The sequence below is a fragment of the Pyrgilauda ruficollis genome, unplaced genomic scaffold, assembly GCF_017590135.1.
Source record: "Pyrgilauda ruficollis isolate IOZ18807 unplaced genomic scaffold, ASM1759013v1 scaffold25, whole genome shotgun sequence".
NCBI lineage: Eukaryota > Metazoa > Chordata > Aves > Passeriformes > Passeridae > Pyrgilauda > Pyrgilauda ruficollis.
In genome coordinates this window covers 17,943,723-17,959,069 of record NW_024523822.1, presented here as the reverse complement: position 1 = coordinate 17,959,069, position 15,347 = coordinate 17,943,723, and the positions used below count along the sequence as shown (strand labels likewise).

At 40.6% G+C, this 15,347-nt stretch overlaps 1 protein-coding gene across 2 annotated transcripts in view; it reads left to right on the top strand.

Annotated features, from left to right (window-relative positions):
- The window catches only part of ATAD2 (ATPase family AAA domain containing 2), a 30,680-nt gene that overhangs the window by 202 nt on the left and 15,131 nt on the right, over positions 1–15,347 (top strand). Inside the window, exons 1-15 of one of the 2 annotated variants that reach the window (XM_041470688.1) lie at positions 192–398; positions 4,507–4,646; positions 5,159–5,208; positions 6,611–6,764; positions 7,768–7,864; positions 8,300–8,348; positions 8,664–8,774; positions 9,243–9,321; positions 10,115–10,207; positions 11,134–11,242; positions 11,466–11,581; positions 12,286–12,460; positions 13,096–13,184; positions 13,519–13,678; positions 15,076–15,166. In XM_041470688.1, coding sequence (XP_041326622.1) covers positions 192–398; positions 4,507–4,646; positions 5,159–5,208; positions 6,611–6,764; positions 7,768–7,864; positions 8,300–8,348; positions 8,664–8,774; positions 9,243–9,321; positions 10,115–10,207; positions 11,134–11,242; positions 11,466–11,581; positions 12,286–12,460; positions 13,096–13,184; positions 13,519–13,678; positions 15,076–15,166 — 1,720 coding nt within the window. Of the gene's footprint in view, positions 1–191; positions 399–4,506; positions 4,647–5,158; positions 5,209–6,610; positions 6,765–7,767; positions 7,865–8,299; positions 8,349–8,663; positions 8,775–9,242; positions 9,322–10,114; positions 10,208–11,133; positions 11,243–11,465; positions 11,582–12,285; positions 12,461–13,095; positions 13,185–13,518; positions 13,679–15,075; positions 15,167–15,347 lie in introns of those variants that run through there. The other variant, XM_041470689.1, reaches the window with a different exon arrangement.

Sequence of the window (15,347 nt, the reverse complement as noted above, 5' to 3'; positions counted from 1 at the left end):
GCCCCGCTCCGCCGCGCGCCGCCGGCGCAGTGCTCCGAGTTTTCGGCGCCAAACGTATGCGGCGCGGGGACCGCAGTGCGCCAGTGCCCTTCCGCCACGCGGGCCTGGAGTAGCGGCCGCAGGGACGAGCGGAGCGGGAGGCAGCGCGGCGGAGGGATCCGGCCGGCGCGCGGGGCCGCGACCCCCTCACCATGGTGGTCCTGCGGAGCAGTGCTGCCCGCCCGCCCCGCATGGCTGCCCGCGACAGCCGCTGTCGGCGACCCCCCTTCGACCTCCTGGACTCCAGCTCCGAGTTCATTTCCCTGGAGTCCCCCGCGCTCAGAAGCCACCGCGTATGGACGCGCTCCGGGTCCGCCAGGGCCGCGGTATCCAGGGGCGCCAGGAGAGCCGAGGAGGCCGTGAGTGCCGGGTGGGGGTGGGATGAGCGCGGCCTGGCGGACAGGGCTGGGCTGTGGGCCCGGAGAGGCGGCGGGGGGAGCCGCTGCTGGCCGGGAGCTGCTGGGAGGAGCGGAGAAAGCGCTGGGGAGTGGTGTTCCGTGGAGGAAAATAAAAAAGCGGAGAGCCGAGTGTTTGGGGCAAGCGGCTGCCGTTGGGGGTGTGTGAAGAAGCAGCCGGCCCGCCCTCCGTTCCCGGCCGCCCCCCGGCTGCTCCCCGGCTAAAAGGGGGCTCGGCACAAGCCCTGGTCCGGGGGCCGTGGCAGCGTGCTGAGAGCCGACCTTTGGGAATACAAACCTGCATCGCCTCATGGTTTGGTGTGTTGTATGTCATTCCCCATTCCCGTTTATTTTGGTTCAGGTCTTTATCTGAAAAAGTTACCTTGAGAAGATCTTAGAAAGCTCTTTGCTTTAGTTGCAGTAATGCTTATGGAGCACTCTCTGTTTAGATGACAGCAATGCATCAAAATCGGCGTGACACGAAATATATGGGACCTCTGAGGACGTTCTGGTTGGCCCGAAGGGCCTGCTAAATACTTATTAGTCAATTGTATTCAAATAGTACTTTGGATGCTCTGAAAAAGAAAATGTTTAGAAATCAGGATTCATTTGTACTTAAAGTGCATAACCTAAACCGGTGAAAATGTTACTTGAGCTTTCTATAATCTTGATCTGCCCTACTAGAAGGGAGACAACTTGCACGATGGTAAAGGATAGATATCAAATGGCCTGTGCTCTCTGCATCTCAGCATTGCAACTGTAGTAACTGAATCATTTCACTTTCCATTGTTTTTAACATAGCTTTCGGAAAACCGAAACTTTCCTCTGCTATTTCCAAGTCAGGCTCTACTCTGCAGGCTGTCCTGCATTTCTGTGACCAATAAAGACAGGCCAGATCCTACTCAGAAGTGGTCTGCTCTTCAGGGAAGCCCTGCCTTGGAGTGATGCTTCTCAAAGACTCTGTTTCCTTCCAGCAGAAGTCTTTCAGGAGTCTCAGTTGTATGAATTAATTTTATGTTTTTATATTTTGTGCCATTATATTCAAAATTACTGAACTAAAAAGGGAAAAGTCCTTGTAGTGGTGGGTTTTTTTACCCCTCTTGCAAAGAGTCATGGAATCTTCTTAAAGATCACTGCTTTGTTTTTGCAGTCTCCACTAGAAATGGTTGTTGGGGGCTCGTTCAGCCTTTGCACAGGAGGGAAGGCTGTGCAGCATTAGGCAGATAACCCTGCTGGCATGTGTTCTCAGTGTGGAAAACAGGAATGAGGAAGCTAAATGTAAAGTCATCCCTGAAACCAAAGTAGAATCATTGTTATAAAACTGGTTGCAAGGTTGTTCTTTGGTTTGGGCTAGTTTGTTTTCTGAGGGTTTTTTCCCTTCCTTTTTGTGGACGTTTCCTGTGCTTTGAGCATGAAGCCATCCCCTCATTTGTAGGATGCTGGGCTCTGCTGGGGGTTTTAACTGTATAGATAGTGTAGAAGTGCTCCATCTGCCAGAGATCATGGAACTGGTGCTAGCTTCATGTCCAAGTCCTGATGCCTCTTTCCTGTCTTGTTGATTTGCAAGGACATGGTGGTGGCAGCTTTTGCGGTTTTTTTCTGATAGCAGCATATGGTGTGTATTTAGTTATACAGCTCATTTCATCCATAGACAGTAAGAACCATACAACAGGAGATCTAAGGTAAACAAACATTTGCTGGGTTTATTCTCTTCCGGGTTTCCAGTCCCAGTAAGTTTCATGAGTGAGTCTCCCAGTGAGATCCAAAGTGGCTGCTATCCCTTTGGAAGCTGTGTATCTCCAGGTCTATAACCCTAGTTATAGGGTTATAATTCCCAAAGCTGAGCAAGTTTGTTCTTGTCACCTGTATTTGAGGGCAGTGTGCTTCAGAGTTCCCTTTTTGTCTGGGCATTCTGACCTGCGTCAGAAACAATGTGGCCAGCAAGACCAGAGCAGTGATTGTGGTCCTTAGCAATGGTGACACCACACCTTGAATCCTGTATCTAGTTCTGGCCTCTCATGACAAGAAAGACATTGAGGTGTTAGAATGTGTCCTGAGAAAGACAGCAGAGCTGGGAAAGGTCTAGAAAGTAAGTAATATGAGTAGCAGATGAGAGAGCTGGGGGTGTTTAATGTGGAGAAAAGGAGACTCAGGGAAGACCTTATCACCCTCAACAGCTACCTGAAATCAGGTTGTTTGCGATCATCCTCTTCTCTCAGGTAACCTGTGACAGGCCAAGAGGACTTAGCCTCTGGCTGCACCAGGGAAGGTTCAGGTTGGACATCAGGAATACATTTTTCACAAAAAGGATGGTTAAGTCTTGGAACGGGCTGCACAGGGAAGTGTGGATCACCACCCCTGGAAGTGTTCAAGAAATAACTGGATGTGGCACTTAGTGCTGTGGTTTTGTTCACAAAGTGATGATCATTCAAAGGCTGGACTCAGTCTTGGAGGTCTTTTCCAACCTTAATGATTCTATGAAAGTGAGTTTGCAATCTCCTCTGCCAGCTCCCTCTGTACCCTTGTGTGGGATCCCACTGGGGCCTGTAGAAGTGTGGGTGTTCAAGTGGTGTAGCAGGTTTCCTCCTGTTTCCTCCTGGGTTACGGGGGCTTCATTCTGCTCTCTGTCCCTGTCTGGGTACCATGAGGACTGCTGGTCTTACTCTTAAAAACTGAGGCAAAGTACTTCTGCCTTTTCCTCATCCATTGTCATATGTTTGCCTGTGCATCAAGTGAAGGATGGAGATTATCTTTAGTCTTCCTTTTCTTGCTGATGTATTTGTAAAAATGTTTTGTGTCGTCTTTTAGGGCAGTAGTCAGATTAAATTCTGTTTGAGCTGTACTCCTTGTAATTTTCTCCCTGCATAACCTCTCAACATCCTTGTGCTCCTTCTTCACTCATCATCTCCATCAATCAGTGGAATTACCTCTTGGTAACATTAGTGTAAAGAAGTAGAATAATCCGGTCTGGTTTCTGCCCTTTTCAGTATGAGATTTATTTTGGCATACTTGCAATGAGACCTTGGGTTGTAAATGGAACAAGCTGCTTCCCATGGTCATCGCAGCTTTCCTCAGACAGTAAAAGTCAATAGCCTCTTCCTTGCAGAAACACCAATGTGGATAAGATGAACATCCATGAAGAACTGTATCCTGAGTTCCCTTTGGTTTTCTGTGGATAAATGCAACCCTCTGGAACGAAGTCTTTTTATATCCCTCTGAATGCCATTATAAATGGAATAGAGACAGGAGGAAAACTCTTCCAAAAAGATTTTAATCTCAGTACTAGGATTTTTTTTATTGTATTAAAGATATAGAAATCTAGCAGAAAATGAACCCCCTTAGGTTCCAGCTGCTCCTCAGAGATCAGAAGAGCTGGGTGCAGCTGGGTCTAAGTTCTGGTTATATCCCATTGGACACTGTCTGCCTGGCTGAGTTCAACAGGAGCTTACAGGATCCAGATTCACAAATAGTGAGGGTAATTGAAGCGATGGGAAAGCAGATTCTGAATTGCTGGTGGTAAATCACCAGCTACAGAGTGTTAATATGTGCTGTTACAGAAGGAATAGTGACAGAAATTTATTAGCAACTGATCTAAGTAAATATTCCAAGGTCTGTTGCAAGACAGTTGGGAAGCACAAACCTCACCTAAAGGTGTCCCTTCAGGGACAAGGAGTGACACAGTCCATCAGCTGATCCAAAGCAAGCAGAGGGGCTTTCCTCTCTCTATTGTTTTGCTTGCTTGGTTGGTTGTCCTTTTGTGGGTTTTTTGCCCCAAACCTTTCCTTTTGTAGTGTAATTTTTGGCTCTTCCCAAAAGGGTGGAACAATTGCACGTTATAGGTGAGATTTTGGTTACTGGGGTCACTGAACCAATTTTGAAATAAAAGATTTTGGGTTTTTTTCTTTGAAATCTGAAGTGGTTTTTTCATCAGAGCTACTTCTTGGTGCAGAAGTGGTTCGAGGTTTCCCTGCCATTAGTTGCAGCTCTCTTGAATCAGGAGTGTAATACACTAAACTTGATCAAATGAGGCAATAGGTGGTTCAGATAAATACATTCTTCCTTCTTTTCCTAGAAATTTTCCTCTGGCAACATTGAATGTTTCAATGGACACCGTTTAAGATCGATGAGAAAAAACATGCCGCGCTGTTCAGAGTCTAGCTTTGACAAAAGCATGGAAATATTAAGTGAAAATGTCAATCGACACTTTTCGAGGTATTGTACTTCTAGGTGTTCAACCTCTATTTAAGGCATAGAATAAAAAGCAAAAGTGAAAGCATGCACAGTGAGTCACATCATGATAAATCTACAGCTAAAAACCCACAACTGGCATATTAACATAGTTAATATGCCAGTGTCTTAGAACTAGAAACACTCTTCTTCGTAAAAGTGTTCTGCTTCTATAAAAGGCATGTATCTCCTCTCAGGTCCTTTGAGATCTCTCCTTCACTTTGGTTACTGAGATATTACCTGCCCTGTTGAGACATCAAGATGAGCATGCTGGTGGGAAATGTCTGTCCTTAGAGAGCTGTGTGCATATGGTACACAGCAGACTCGGGATCCAAATCTTCCCTGGAGTCTACAGGCTTTTCTTTGCATGACATGGAGCACCAGATTAAAGTTCCCCAGTGCTGGGGGGGAAATGTGCAATGCAATGTGATTTAATGCTTTTGTACAATACTTCTAATACAATTCTGTTCTCCTTTCTTCTCTCTTTCTTAATGTAGGCAGTTGGCAAAGCCAAAATCAGGCCCCAAAAAGGAAGACTATAAAGAAGGTAAGTAGTGATAATTCCTTAGGATTCCTTTTTAGTCAGACTTCTGAGAAGGATTGCATTTGGTCACTTTGTCCATTTACCTTGGCCCCAAAAACTTATTAACTCATCAGCCAAAATCACCTGAAGTTGTCAGAATAGATACAACAAAGAAAGGAATTTCCAGTGAGGTTTTTGAAAAGAGGTAGGTGCAAGTAGGAGGAGATGCTATTAATTTCTTTCAGGCTTGGGAAGAATGCAGTGTGACTTCCTGAATTTTTAGGCCTTAAAGAATCTGTTCCTTGGCTCATGTTTCTTTGTGTCAGTGATTTTCTGGAATCTGCAGAACTGGTTACCTTTACAGGTTAACTGTAAATCAGTCTTTCAGGTAGGAGGGGATAATGCAGTACCATACACAAGTCAGTTGTGAAGTAACTCAGTCATGAGATGCACACTGGCATGGGGAAGGTGTCCCTGAAGTTGAGCATTTCACCTTTGAACCAACTTGCCATGCTGAGTACATAAGCAGGCTTGGTGCTGTGAGGCCACTTTGTAGCAGCTGGGAAAATCCTTTAGCTCCAGGCAACATTGTGCCAGCTACAGGCTGAATGTGGGAAGGAATCCAAAATGCACTTCATGTGGAGTAACTCAAGTTCTTCTTGAGCAACGTAAATTATTATTTACTGAGCTTGAAGTTAGTTTTATAGTTGATGATGATGAGCTCAAACCTACCTGTGTTTGAAATGACATGATGATACATCTGTTACTCTCTCACTGACCTCTCTTAACAGTACATGTAATGACAGTACATGTAATGAACACATAGCAAAGGATGCTATCTGGTAAATATTGGGCAGATCTCTTTTAAAGCAAGCAAAGTTCTTGCTTTAGTTTGTGTGTTTTTGAGTTCTTTATATTCGGGAGTTTACCTTGAGGCATTTGTTTTCTTCTTGGGGTTTTGTGGTGTGGTGCAGAAAATGAAAATGATGCATGCTTAGACAGTGTACCAAAACCAGGCATCTTTAGAACAGACCTCTCACATAAGCAATTTTTAGAAAAAACTATTAGATACAATTTACATGAATAGAGAGAAAACACCGTAGACGTAGGCATTTGTAGTTTTCACTTTCCCAGAGAGAGGTAACTGGAATAAATTTGCGTCCTACATGGAACAAAAGCTGGGTGTTTTCATCAGCTCAGCTTTCCAGTCTACTAAAAAGCTGCTATACAAATCAGACTTTTAAATGTGTAGTTTAAGCAGAAATACTTTAAGTTGAATGCTGTGATCATGAAAGTAACTTTCAATTCAGTATTTAAATTTTTAAAATAAAAGGTGGGGGGTTTTACGTTTTCCTAGGGCAAGAGTGAAATAAAGGGACTGACATATTTTCCATCACAGAAAGTTTTATGTATTACTGCATTTTAGTGTCCGGAACACTGAAGACCAGAGCTGATACAAAAGCTGCAGAGCAAGTCCATGAGGAAAACGGGGATTTGGAGGTTCGCCGCAGCTGCAGACTTCGACAAAGCCGTTACGCCACTGCAAATCAATCTGTTTTGTTTGACAAACTTATAACAAAGTAAGGAGATTTTTCTCACCATCTTGCAAAGCTGCTACTGTGAACCTTATTAGAAACCCTTTGTACTATGGTAAAATATTGGCTAGGGACTGTCTCCTCCTTTTGACAACAGGAAAAGGTATTGTTTTTCCTGACAGCAAGAGTTATTTGCATTCACTGGTCAGGTTGAGACTTCCTATGAGCTGCTATGTATGTGCTATATCTGAGTGATCAGATGTGTGAAAGAATTTATTTACTGTGAGGGTGCTGAGGCACTTTAATAGTAGCTGTGGATGCACCCCCTCCCTGGAAGTGTTCAAGGTCAGGTTGGGGCTTTGAGCCACCTGGTCTGGTATGTATGGGTTGGGTAGGTTTATATGTTGTGAACCAAAACAGTCAGTTTACATTGTGACTTTTAGTAGATTTCACTTAAGATACTAAGGAAAGTCGGATACTGGGAAAGTGAAGCAGTCCAAGTGTTTCTGCCTGTCTGTAGCTTAATTCCCTTTGTGAAGCCCAAACTCAGATCTGTTTTCTGAAAGGTTTTCAAAGTGTAACCGCAGAAAGATGTTGTGTCTAGCATAAGTAGTCATTGAAAATCAATGTGAAGTTTAAATAGCAGTGTAGAGAAGCAATCTGTTGTCTGAAGAAGGCTGTGAACCAAGTGACACAGTGCTATCATGCAGAGCAACTTAAGTGCTATGAAAAAGTGCCGTAATTTCTTTGTTACTTTACTGTGATCTTCAGAATTCTTTTTTTCTACTGAAGTACTGTGTTCATCAAGAGGGGAAAAATAAACCTGAAAACAATGTATGTTTGCATATACTCATACATTTGTTCTTAATTCTCTATAAAAAAAGTAAATATTTGACCTAATTTTTAATTAGCTTTGAAAATTTGGCTAAGTGTCAATGCCTTGTGTTGTGCACGCTCTATTGAAATATGACAGTTATGTGTGCTGTTCTAAATGGGCTTTTTCTGTACTTGCCTATTTTTGCTTTCATATGTCAACTTTGTATTTTAGTACTGCAGAAGCAGTCTTGCAAAAAATGGATGACATGGAGAAGATGCGTAGACGGCGAAGGATGGGAGACCTGGAGGAGTTCCACGACACAGAAGAAGTAGATACTAATTTATTTTGCTGTTGTTGTCTAAGTAGAGTATTTGACATAGGGAGATGATTTCCCTTCCCCAAGAGGATCTCATGGTTAAATGATAGACAGCAATCATATTTCTTCTCTTTTAGTTTTGCTTTAAAGTTAGTCCACTGTCCTTTTGAATGGCAGTCACTTTGTTTTCTAAACATTGTCATAGCCTGCTTTCATAGATTTTTTTGTTTGGATCTGCATTCCTATTTTAGAGTGGAAACCCTTGTTATTAATCTTATTAATCCTGGGTTCCAGAATGATATTCCTGTTCTCTCTTGCTGTACAAAAATTAATCTTCTGTGTATATAGAGTGCCTTGATAATGATACAGTATAGGCACCAAATATGCCCACAGGTTTTCTGCTTATTTGTGATTGGTCTTTCATGTTTGTTTGGTTTTTTTTTTAAGGAAAGCCTCGATATGGAAAGGACTGATGAAGAAATAGCTGATAATCAAGGTAGCATTGTTGGATAACTCTGTTTTAAGTTTTCTTGACTGTGCTCTAGCCAAAAGGTTTGTCTTTAATTGAGATAGGATGAACTACTGGGTATTTTTCATCTATTGAAAATAATTTATGCTGCTACTGACATTACAAGGGCTGTACTATAGTGAGCTCAAAACAAGTTTTCAGAGGAAAAGACAAGTTGTTTGCCCAAAGCTCTTACAGCAGGAAAGGTTGTGGACTTGTTGAAATACATGTGATGTAGTGCATTTTGAATTTAATATAATTTGCGACAGTACTTAAACAGTTCAATGTAATGTTGATGTGCAGGGGGTTCCTCAGAAGAAAGTGAAGCCAAAGAAGATGATGGTGAAGACAATCGAAAGCGTTACTCCTTTCGGCAGAGGAAAACCGTTGAGCGCTATCAAGCTCCATTGCAAAGTAGGTTAGAGGCACAGCTTCTCTTAAGAACTAATTTCTTGCATGGAAGTGAGAATGTTATGGGGTTTTTTGAGAATGAAAATATGTACATACACTAAACTTTATTCAAATATCTTACCTGCAATTTTGTTAAATGCATATATCCTCTGCACATTCTAGTTCTTTGCTTTTTGGCATCCTTACTGTTATTTTTCAATAAAAATACTCCCTATGTATCCTTGAAAGAATAGTAAGTAAACAGAGTTGATGACCTTACTCTAGTGGTTTTCAGTTCTTAAAACTCAGGTGTGTATGTTTTTGCTTTTATTGTGTACTGATTTAAAAAAAACAACCTCTTCCTCCCCACCCTTGAAACTTCTCTAGAACTTCGAGATGGGTGATACACATCCCATTCTCTGCCTCTTAGTATCCTGCTTCTCTTAAACTTGCTTGTAACATTGTTCCATTTTTTTTTTTTACTTTGAACAGAACCAAGACAACGTAAGATGTATTTTTCAGACAGGTCTTCACCTGTCAGACAGAGAGATTCATGCAAGGGAACTAACAGGTATGAGTTTGGTTAGTGATAATTCTTTTTCAGTAGTGCTGTCAGTCACATGACTGAATATGGCTTTCAAGGGTTTTTGGACTCTCTTGGTAATTAGATATTAACAGTATGGTTATTGCTGTGGTAATCTGAGGGAATAAAGAAAACAAATATTGGAGGAAAGCCCATCCAATTCACTGGCCATTAGATTTTATTAGAAAATACAGTTTTTCTGGGGATGATGAGGGTTATGGCTGAAGTTGTGTAACTGAGTTAATTTTTTATGGAATTGAAGCCAAAGTCTCTCTCTGAAAATCTGACTGTTTTATCGTGAAGGATGCAAATTATTTTCTTAAAACTAAAACAGTTTAGTTAGAGTGGAAGTTTTAATGATTTTTTTTTTAATCACTCAGGTATTGATTCTGGGTTTTATGTGATACTATACTTAAAGCAAGAAAAATGCCAAATGAAATTCTGAATTACAAATTGCAATAGTAATGATAAATAGGTTTAGCATCCTGCAAGTGTTGAATGCCATTCCTTGCTAGATAGGAGTGCTTTATTTATCATCTTTGAAATTAGGCAGCTTTGGAAGGAGGGAGTTTTGAAACCAAATTTTGAAATTGGGAGGTTGGTGTTTCACAGAGTAGATACATAATGCTAAATGAAACTTAGTTTGAAATCAGATTCATAAGGACCACAATAATCTGCAAACTTACTAGATCTCAAAGTAAACTGAGATAGTGTTCCCTTCAATTTTGATATTACTTATTGTTTATTTTAATTTTTTAATTGTTTGTTTGAATGTTTGCAGACGGAGACACACAGTCCCCAGCAGTGATTCTTCTTCCTCATCTGATGATGAAGAGGAGTTTGAGAGGCAGAGGAAGAACAGAAATTTAAGAAGGTTAATGCAATTGGAGAACTGGGGGGAAGGAGACTAGTTGGGAGGACTGTACATCTTCCTAACTGTGGAGTGTTACCATCTTCATCTTGTTCAGTTTCTAAATTCTGGCAATTGTATCTGTTGACACAACTGTAACTGGACTCTCTACAACTGAATTTTTAGAATTGCTTTTAATAAGCAATTTGATTTCTAGGTGGGAAGCGGGGGTAGCAACACAGATTAAATTTCTTAATGTAAAATTCTGCTGCTCCTGTGCTTTACAGTAGCTGATTCAGAGAGAAAGCCACTATAAGAGGGGTTGTTGTAAATAGAGGAAATGGCGGGGATTTGGTTTCTTAACAAATGCTCTAGAAAAACCTATTTTAGTAACAGTCTGACAGATATGTTTTCAGCCTGGTGTCTCAGATGTCTTTCAGAGTAGTCTATTGGCACACCAAGGTTCCAGGGCCTTGGGAAGGACTGGAGTGATAGGCAGCCTTGATAATGTTAAAACCAACTGAAATAAGTATCGGCTTGGACTGTAACTTTTTGAATATAGGAGTTAAAACATTTGAAAAATATCAGTGTGTTTGGGGTCAGGAGGGGCAGTTTCCTTCCTCACATGAATCATTGTCAGTCCAAGATCTGCAAATAAGGAATATCTTGTTTTAAGCTTGTATTCCTACATATGATCTGTTGACTGGCATCTATATTTTTAAGTGCTAAGAGCTGTTAAAATAATCAACTCAGTTCAATATCTGGAGTAACCATTTTCCTTTTTTTACTCACGGACATTAAACATAAAACAGCTGGAACGAATATTTAACAATTCAGAAAGTTTACACTCCTTTATAAGATTTTCTGCATTCACTTGCTATTATTAGAAAAATGGAAATCCACATTGTAAGTTAGAAAGCACCTTTCTTTTTCTCCTTAATTCAAATCAGGTCTCTTCCTGTCAACTTTCGTAAAAGTGACTTAAAGGGAGTTCACAAAGATCGCATGAAAATTGGAGCGAGTCTGGCTGATGTTGATCCAGTGCAAATAGATTGTTCAGTAAGTGTTTTTGCTTCATTGTGTCAATGAGACATCTTCAGTAATTATGAAACCTTTTGTACAGTAATGTGCTGTCTATAACTGCCTTGGCTTACAGTTTTGTTTCAAGCAGTTTGAAAACTGGCATGAATGTTTCCTGTGTGCTGACATCTAATTTCTGATGAAACTTTATCGAGTTTGCAGCTTTAACATCTAAAATGTGTTCTGTCGTTTCCATCTTCAGGTACGATTTGATGGCATTGGTGGTCTTGCTGAGCACATTTCTGCTTTAAAAGAGATGGTTGTTTTTCCATTGCTTTATCCAGAAGTCTTTGAGAGGTTCAAAATTCAACCTCCAAGGTAAGGGTTGCCATTTAAAATGTAAATTGTAATTCACCTGTTTTCAGGAAAATATTTAACTGAAGTATTGTTATGTTTCCATGCTTCAGATTTTTAAGTGTTGATGCTTTTGGGTTCTTTTAGCAGTAGAAAAAAAGTAATGTTTTAAAAAAGGATAGACTCCATCATACATGTAGGTTCAAAGATTTGCAGTGTGGTGATACTGTGTCTTAAAAGTGTCTTGCCTTCAAAAACAGGGAGGTGGAGTGGTTTTGAGTTCTACATGCAAGTGGACTTGATCAGCCTGTAAGTGGTAGTCAGCTGCAGTTTTGTTTTGTGGAAGTCAAATTGTCTGTCCCACCAACTCTTTTCAAGAGTCCCAGTATCAGCTTTACAATAGATTGGACTTGTAACTAGGACCTTGCTGTGCTTGGGCTAAAAATGCATCTGTCCACTTTTTACACAGCTGAATGGGTTCCTTGTTACGAAATGAAATTATTAGAGATTTAATTGTTAGATTTATATATTCTAGGCCATTAACACTCAGTCATGGTATATTGAAACAGGACTTCAGATTCTTTGTTTTCAGTAACTTTAAAAGTATAACAAACAATGAAGAGACCTTTGTTTAAGAGAGAACAGTTGTGTGCTTCAGGGATGAGGGGGTGGTCACAGGTACTTTTCTATGATATTTTTCTTATGTGAATTTTTTTTTTTAATTGCAGAGGCTGCCTATTCTATGGCCCACCAGGGACTGGAAAGACATTGGTTGCTCGTGCACTTGCTAATGAATGTAGCCAAGGTGACAGGAGAGTAGCCTTTTTTATGAGAAAAGGTGCTGACTGCCTGAGTAAATGGGTTGGGGAATCGGAACGACAGCTTCGTTTGTTATTTGATCAGGTACAGTTGAAATATGCATTATGTTCTGTCTGGGTTGTAACTAACTTTCCGTGGTCAAGAGCAATTCTTTTTTTTTTTCTCAACTCCTTCCATTGAAGTGGGATTGTCAGTGTTTCATTTTTCAGTAACATTTTTAGAGGCTGGAAGTCTTGAGATTAATTAGGAAAAGTTAGTAAAGGAGTCAATAGAACCTTGCAAAGTAACACACACCCCCAACTCCTTGCCTCAGGAAAGAAAAATCCAAACAGCTGCAAAAAAGGTTTCAAGAAGTGGTGACTTTTGATCAGAGGAAAACAAATGCAGGCTGAAAGCATGGTTATTTTGAAATTGGTAACAAAGGTTGTTTCCAGAACCTGTCAGACAATTAAGTCCTGGCTCTGTTCTTGATGGTTACCAAATAGCTGTAAAAACCAGTGGTGTGATTTATTTCCTGTCACCCATCTCAGTGGGTTGACCTATGTTCCTACCTTCTGTTACTCACAACACTTCACTACTTTAGATCAATGAGTAGAAATCCCTGATGCTGGTCTGAAAAATCTATTTCCAGTGACTTTGCAACCACAGTATTGTTTGTGCATTTCTTCTCCAAACAGTGCTGTTTTCCTGATGTCAATATTCCTGTGTTTTCACTGTAGGCCTACCAGATGCGACCTTCAATTATTTTCTTTGATGAGATTGATGGTCTTGCTCCTGTACGGTCCAGTAAACAAGACCAAGTTCATAGGTAGGGCATGCTTTCTGTCAACATAGAAGCTGCTTGATCTTTGTGATAAGAAGACCACAACCTATTTAACTTGATATGACACATTCATTTATCCTGAAAACTAGTAATTCAGTACTACTTAATTTCAGATAACCTTTAAATAGTAATTAAAAGCAATTCACTAAACTAAACCACCACAAGGTCTGTTACCTTATTATTTTGTTATATCTTAAAATGATTTGTCTTTTTCTAGTCAGCATTTTATCAATAAGAGCTTGTCCTTTGAGTGAGCATTGGTGACTATGTGGAACTGAAGAAAATTATCTACTGAGTAAAAACTGTATTCTTCTCTTAGCTCTGTTGTATCAACACTTCTGGCACTTATGGATGGCTTAGACAGCAGAGGAGAGGTTGTGGTAATTGGAGCCACCAACAGGCTGGATTCTATAGATCCTGCTTTACGAAGACCAGGACGCTTTGATCGAGAGTTTCTCTTCAGCTTGCCAAACAAAGAGGTCAGAACTTCAACTCAGCCTCAGTGCTTAATGTAGCAGAGTCCATCTTTGTAACAAATTCTTGCAACACAGCAGGATTATGGAGCAGTGAAAGTCTCCTCAGTTTTGTACTGCTTGGACAAAAGAGGGCTCACTGGAGAGAGTGTGCTGTACTGTGGAGGGCAGACCTGGCACTGAATACATATCATTAAGATGATTGTAATAGGTAGTTAGTCCTCTAATTATTAGTTTTGGTTTCTCTGCAACCAGTGGAGAAAATGGGGTGCTGCTACTCACCGAAATGTTTAAAAATGACTTTATGAACTAGTTAAGAAGAACTGCTGTAGCATTGTGAAATTGAAAGAAATGGTGTGCAGCCAAGAATTCTTTTTTAGTAACAAAAGCTTTGATCCAGGCTGGTGCTGGAACCAATTAAGTATGTTAGGAACTGATGTTCTTACTGGTACTCGGTAATAGGGACTTGGACAAAAATGTAAAGTCACTGCACAGGTGCAGGGCTAGGGAAGCTTCTAGTTCAATCACAATAGGCAATGAAAAAAATCTTGTGGGCGGGGGTAGCAAGCAAAACTGGAACTCAGTTTTTGTGTTTTCTTTCTGGCTGTCACTGTTAGTTCTTTTTCTTAGCACTTTCTGGAAAGTGCTGAATTGAATGCTGGTAAAAGTGCACTAAACAGTGCATTTAATACAAACATTTTTCTCCAGTTTTTATCTGCTGTCAGTAACAGGAGAGGAGGTGCCATGAAACAGATTTAATTTTTTAATCTGTTTCTTTAATTCTTTAATTTTTTAATGTGCACATTTCCCCACTGCAGAAGAATTTTAAAAATCTGCCATAGTTAGTCCATGTGTCATGAAATAATTCAATGAAAATCCTGCTAAGATCAGAGATGGGGATAGGCAACATTTTACATTTTCTGGATGGGTGACAGTAATTTGAATCATAATTATTGTTCTACTTGATAGTAACAGTAGCAACTGGTGTTAGGACTCTTTTCCTTGCATGAGCCTGTCAGAAGAGCAAATCTGATGAACTAATGAGACTGCAACCATGAAATTTTGCTGAATTTGAGAGAATTTTCTGTTTAAAGTTAAGTTTGGTGTTTTTTACTACAGTGTTTTCTTCTGGATCTCACACTTATGAAAACTCACTTTTTTATGGAAGATGTAAATGCCTTTTACTTCATTGCAGCCCCCAGCAAGATTTTAATGTAACAAATTTAGAACAAGGAAATTTCCTGCTTGAAAAAACAGAGCATATTAACTGACCTTTAAAATACTTCAGAATTTAGCAGATAAGAAAAGTATTTGTATTAGGGTGAGGGTTTTGGGGGTTTTTTACCGTGGTTGTTTTCAGAGAAAATTTAGCGCAAACTAAAATGCAAGTGTTTTGTTCTCAGGCAAGAAAAGAGATTTTCAAAATTCACACACGAGACTGGATCCTGAAGCCATTGGACAAGTTTCTTGAAGAGCTGGCTGATAAATGTGTTGGTGAGTTTGAAAACACTGTAGGTCACTGCATGGCTGAGTCACGGGGAACCGGAGCTTGTTCCAGGCAGTACTTGAGCTGTTGTGCCTTGCTGTAGAGCGAGGCCGTGATGCTTCTGGCGTGTCTTGGGAGCAAATCAAGACAGATGCTGCTTTCAGTTTTTTTTCTCAGAACACTGAATGG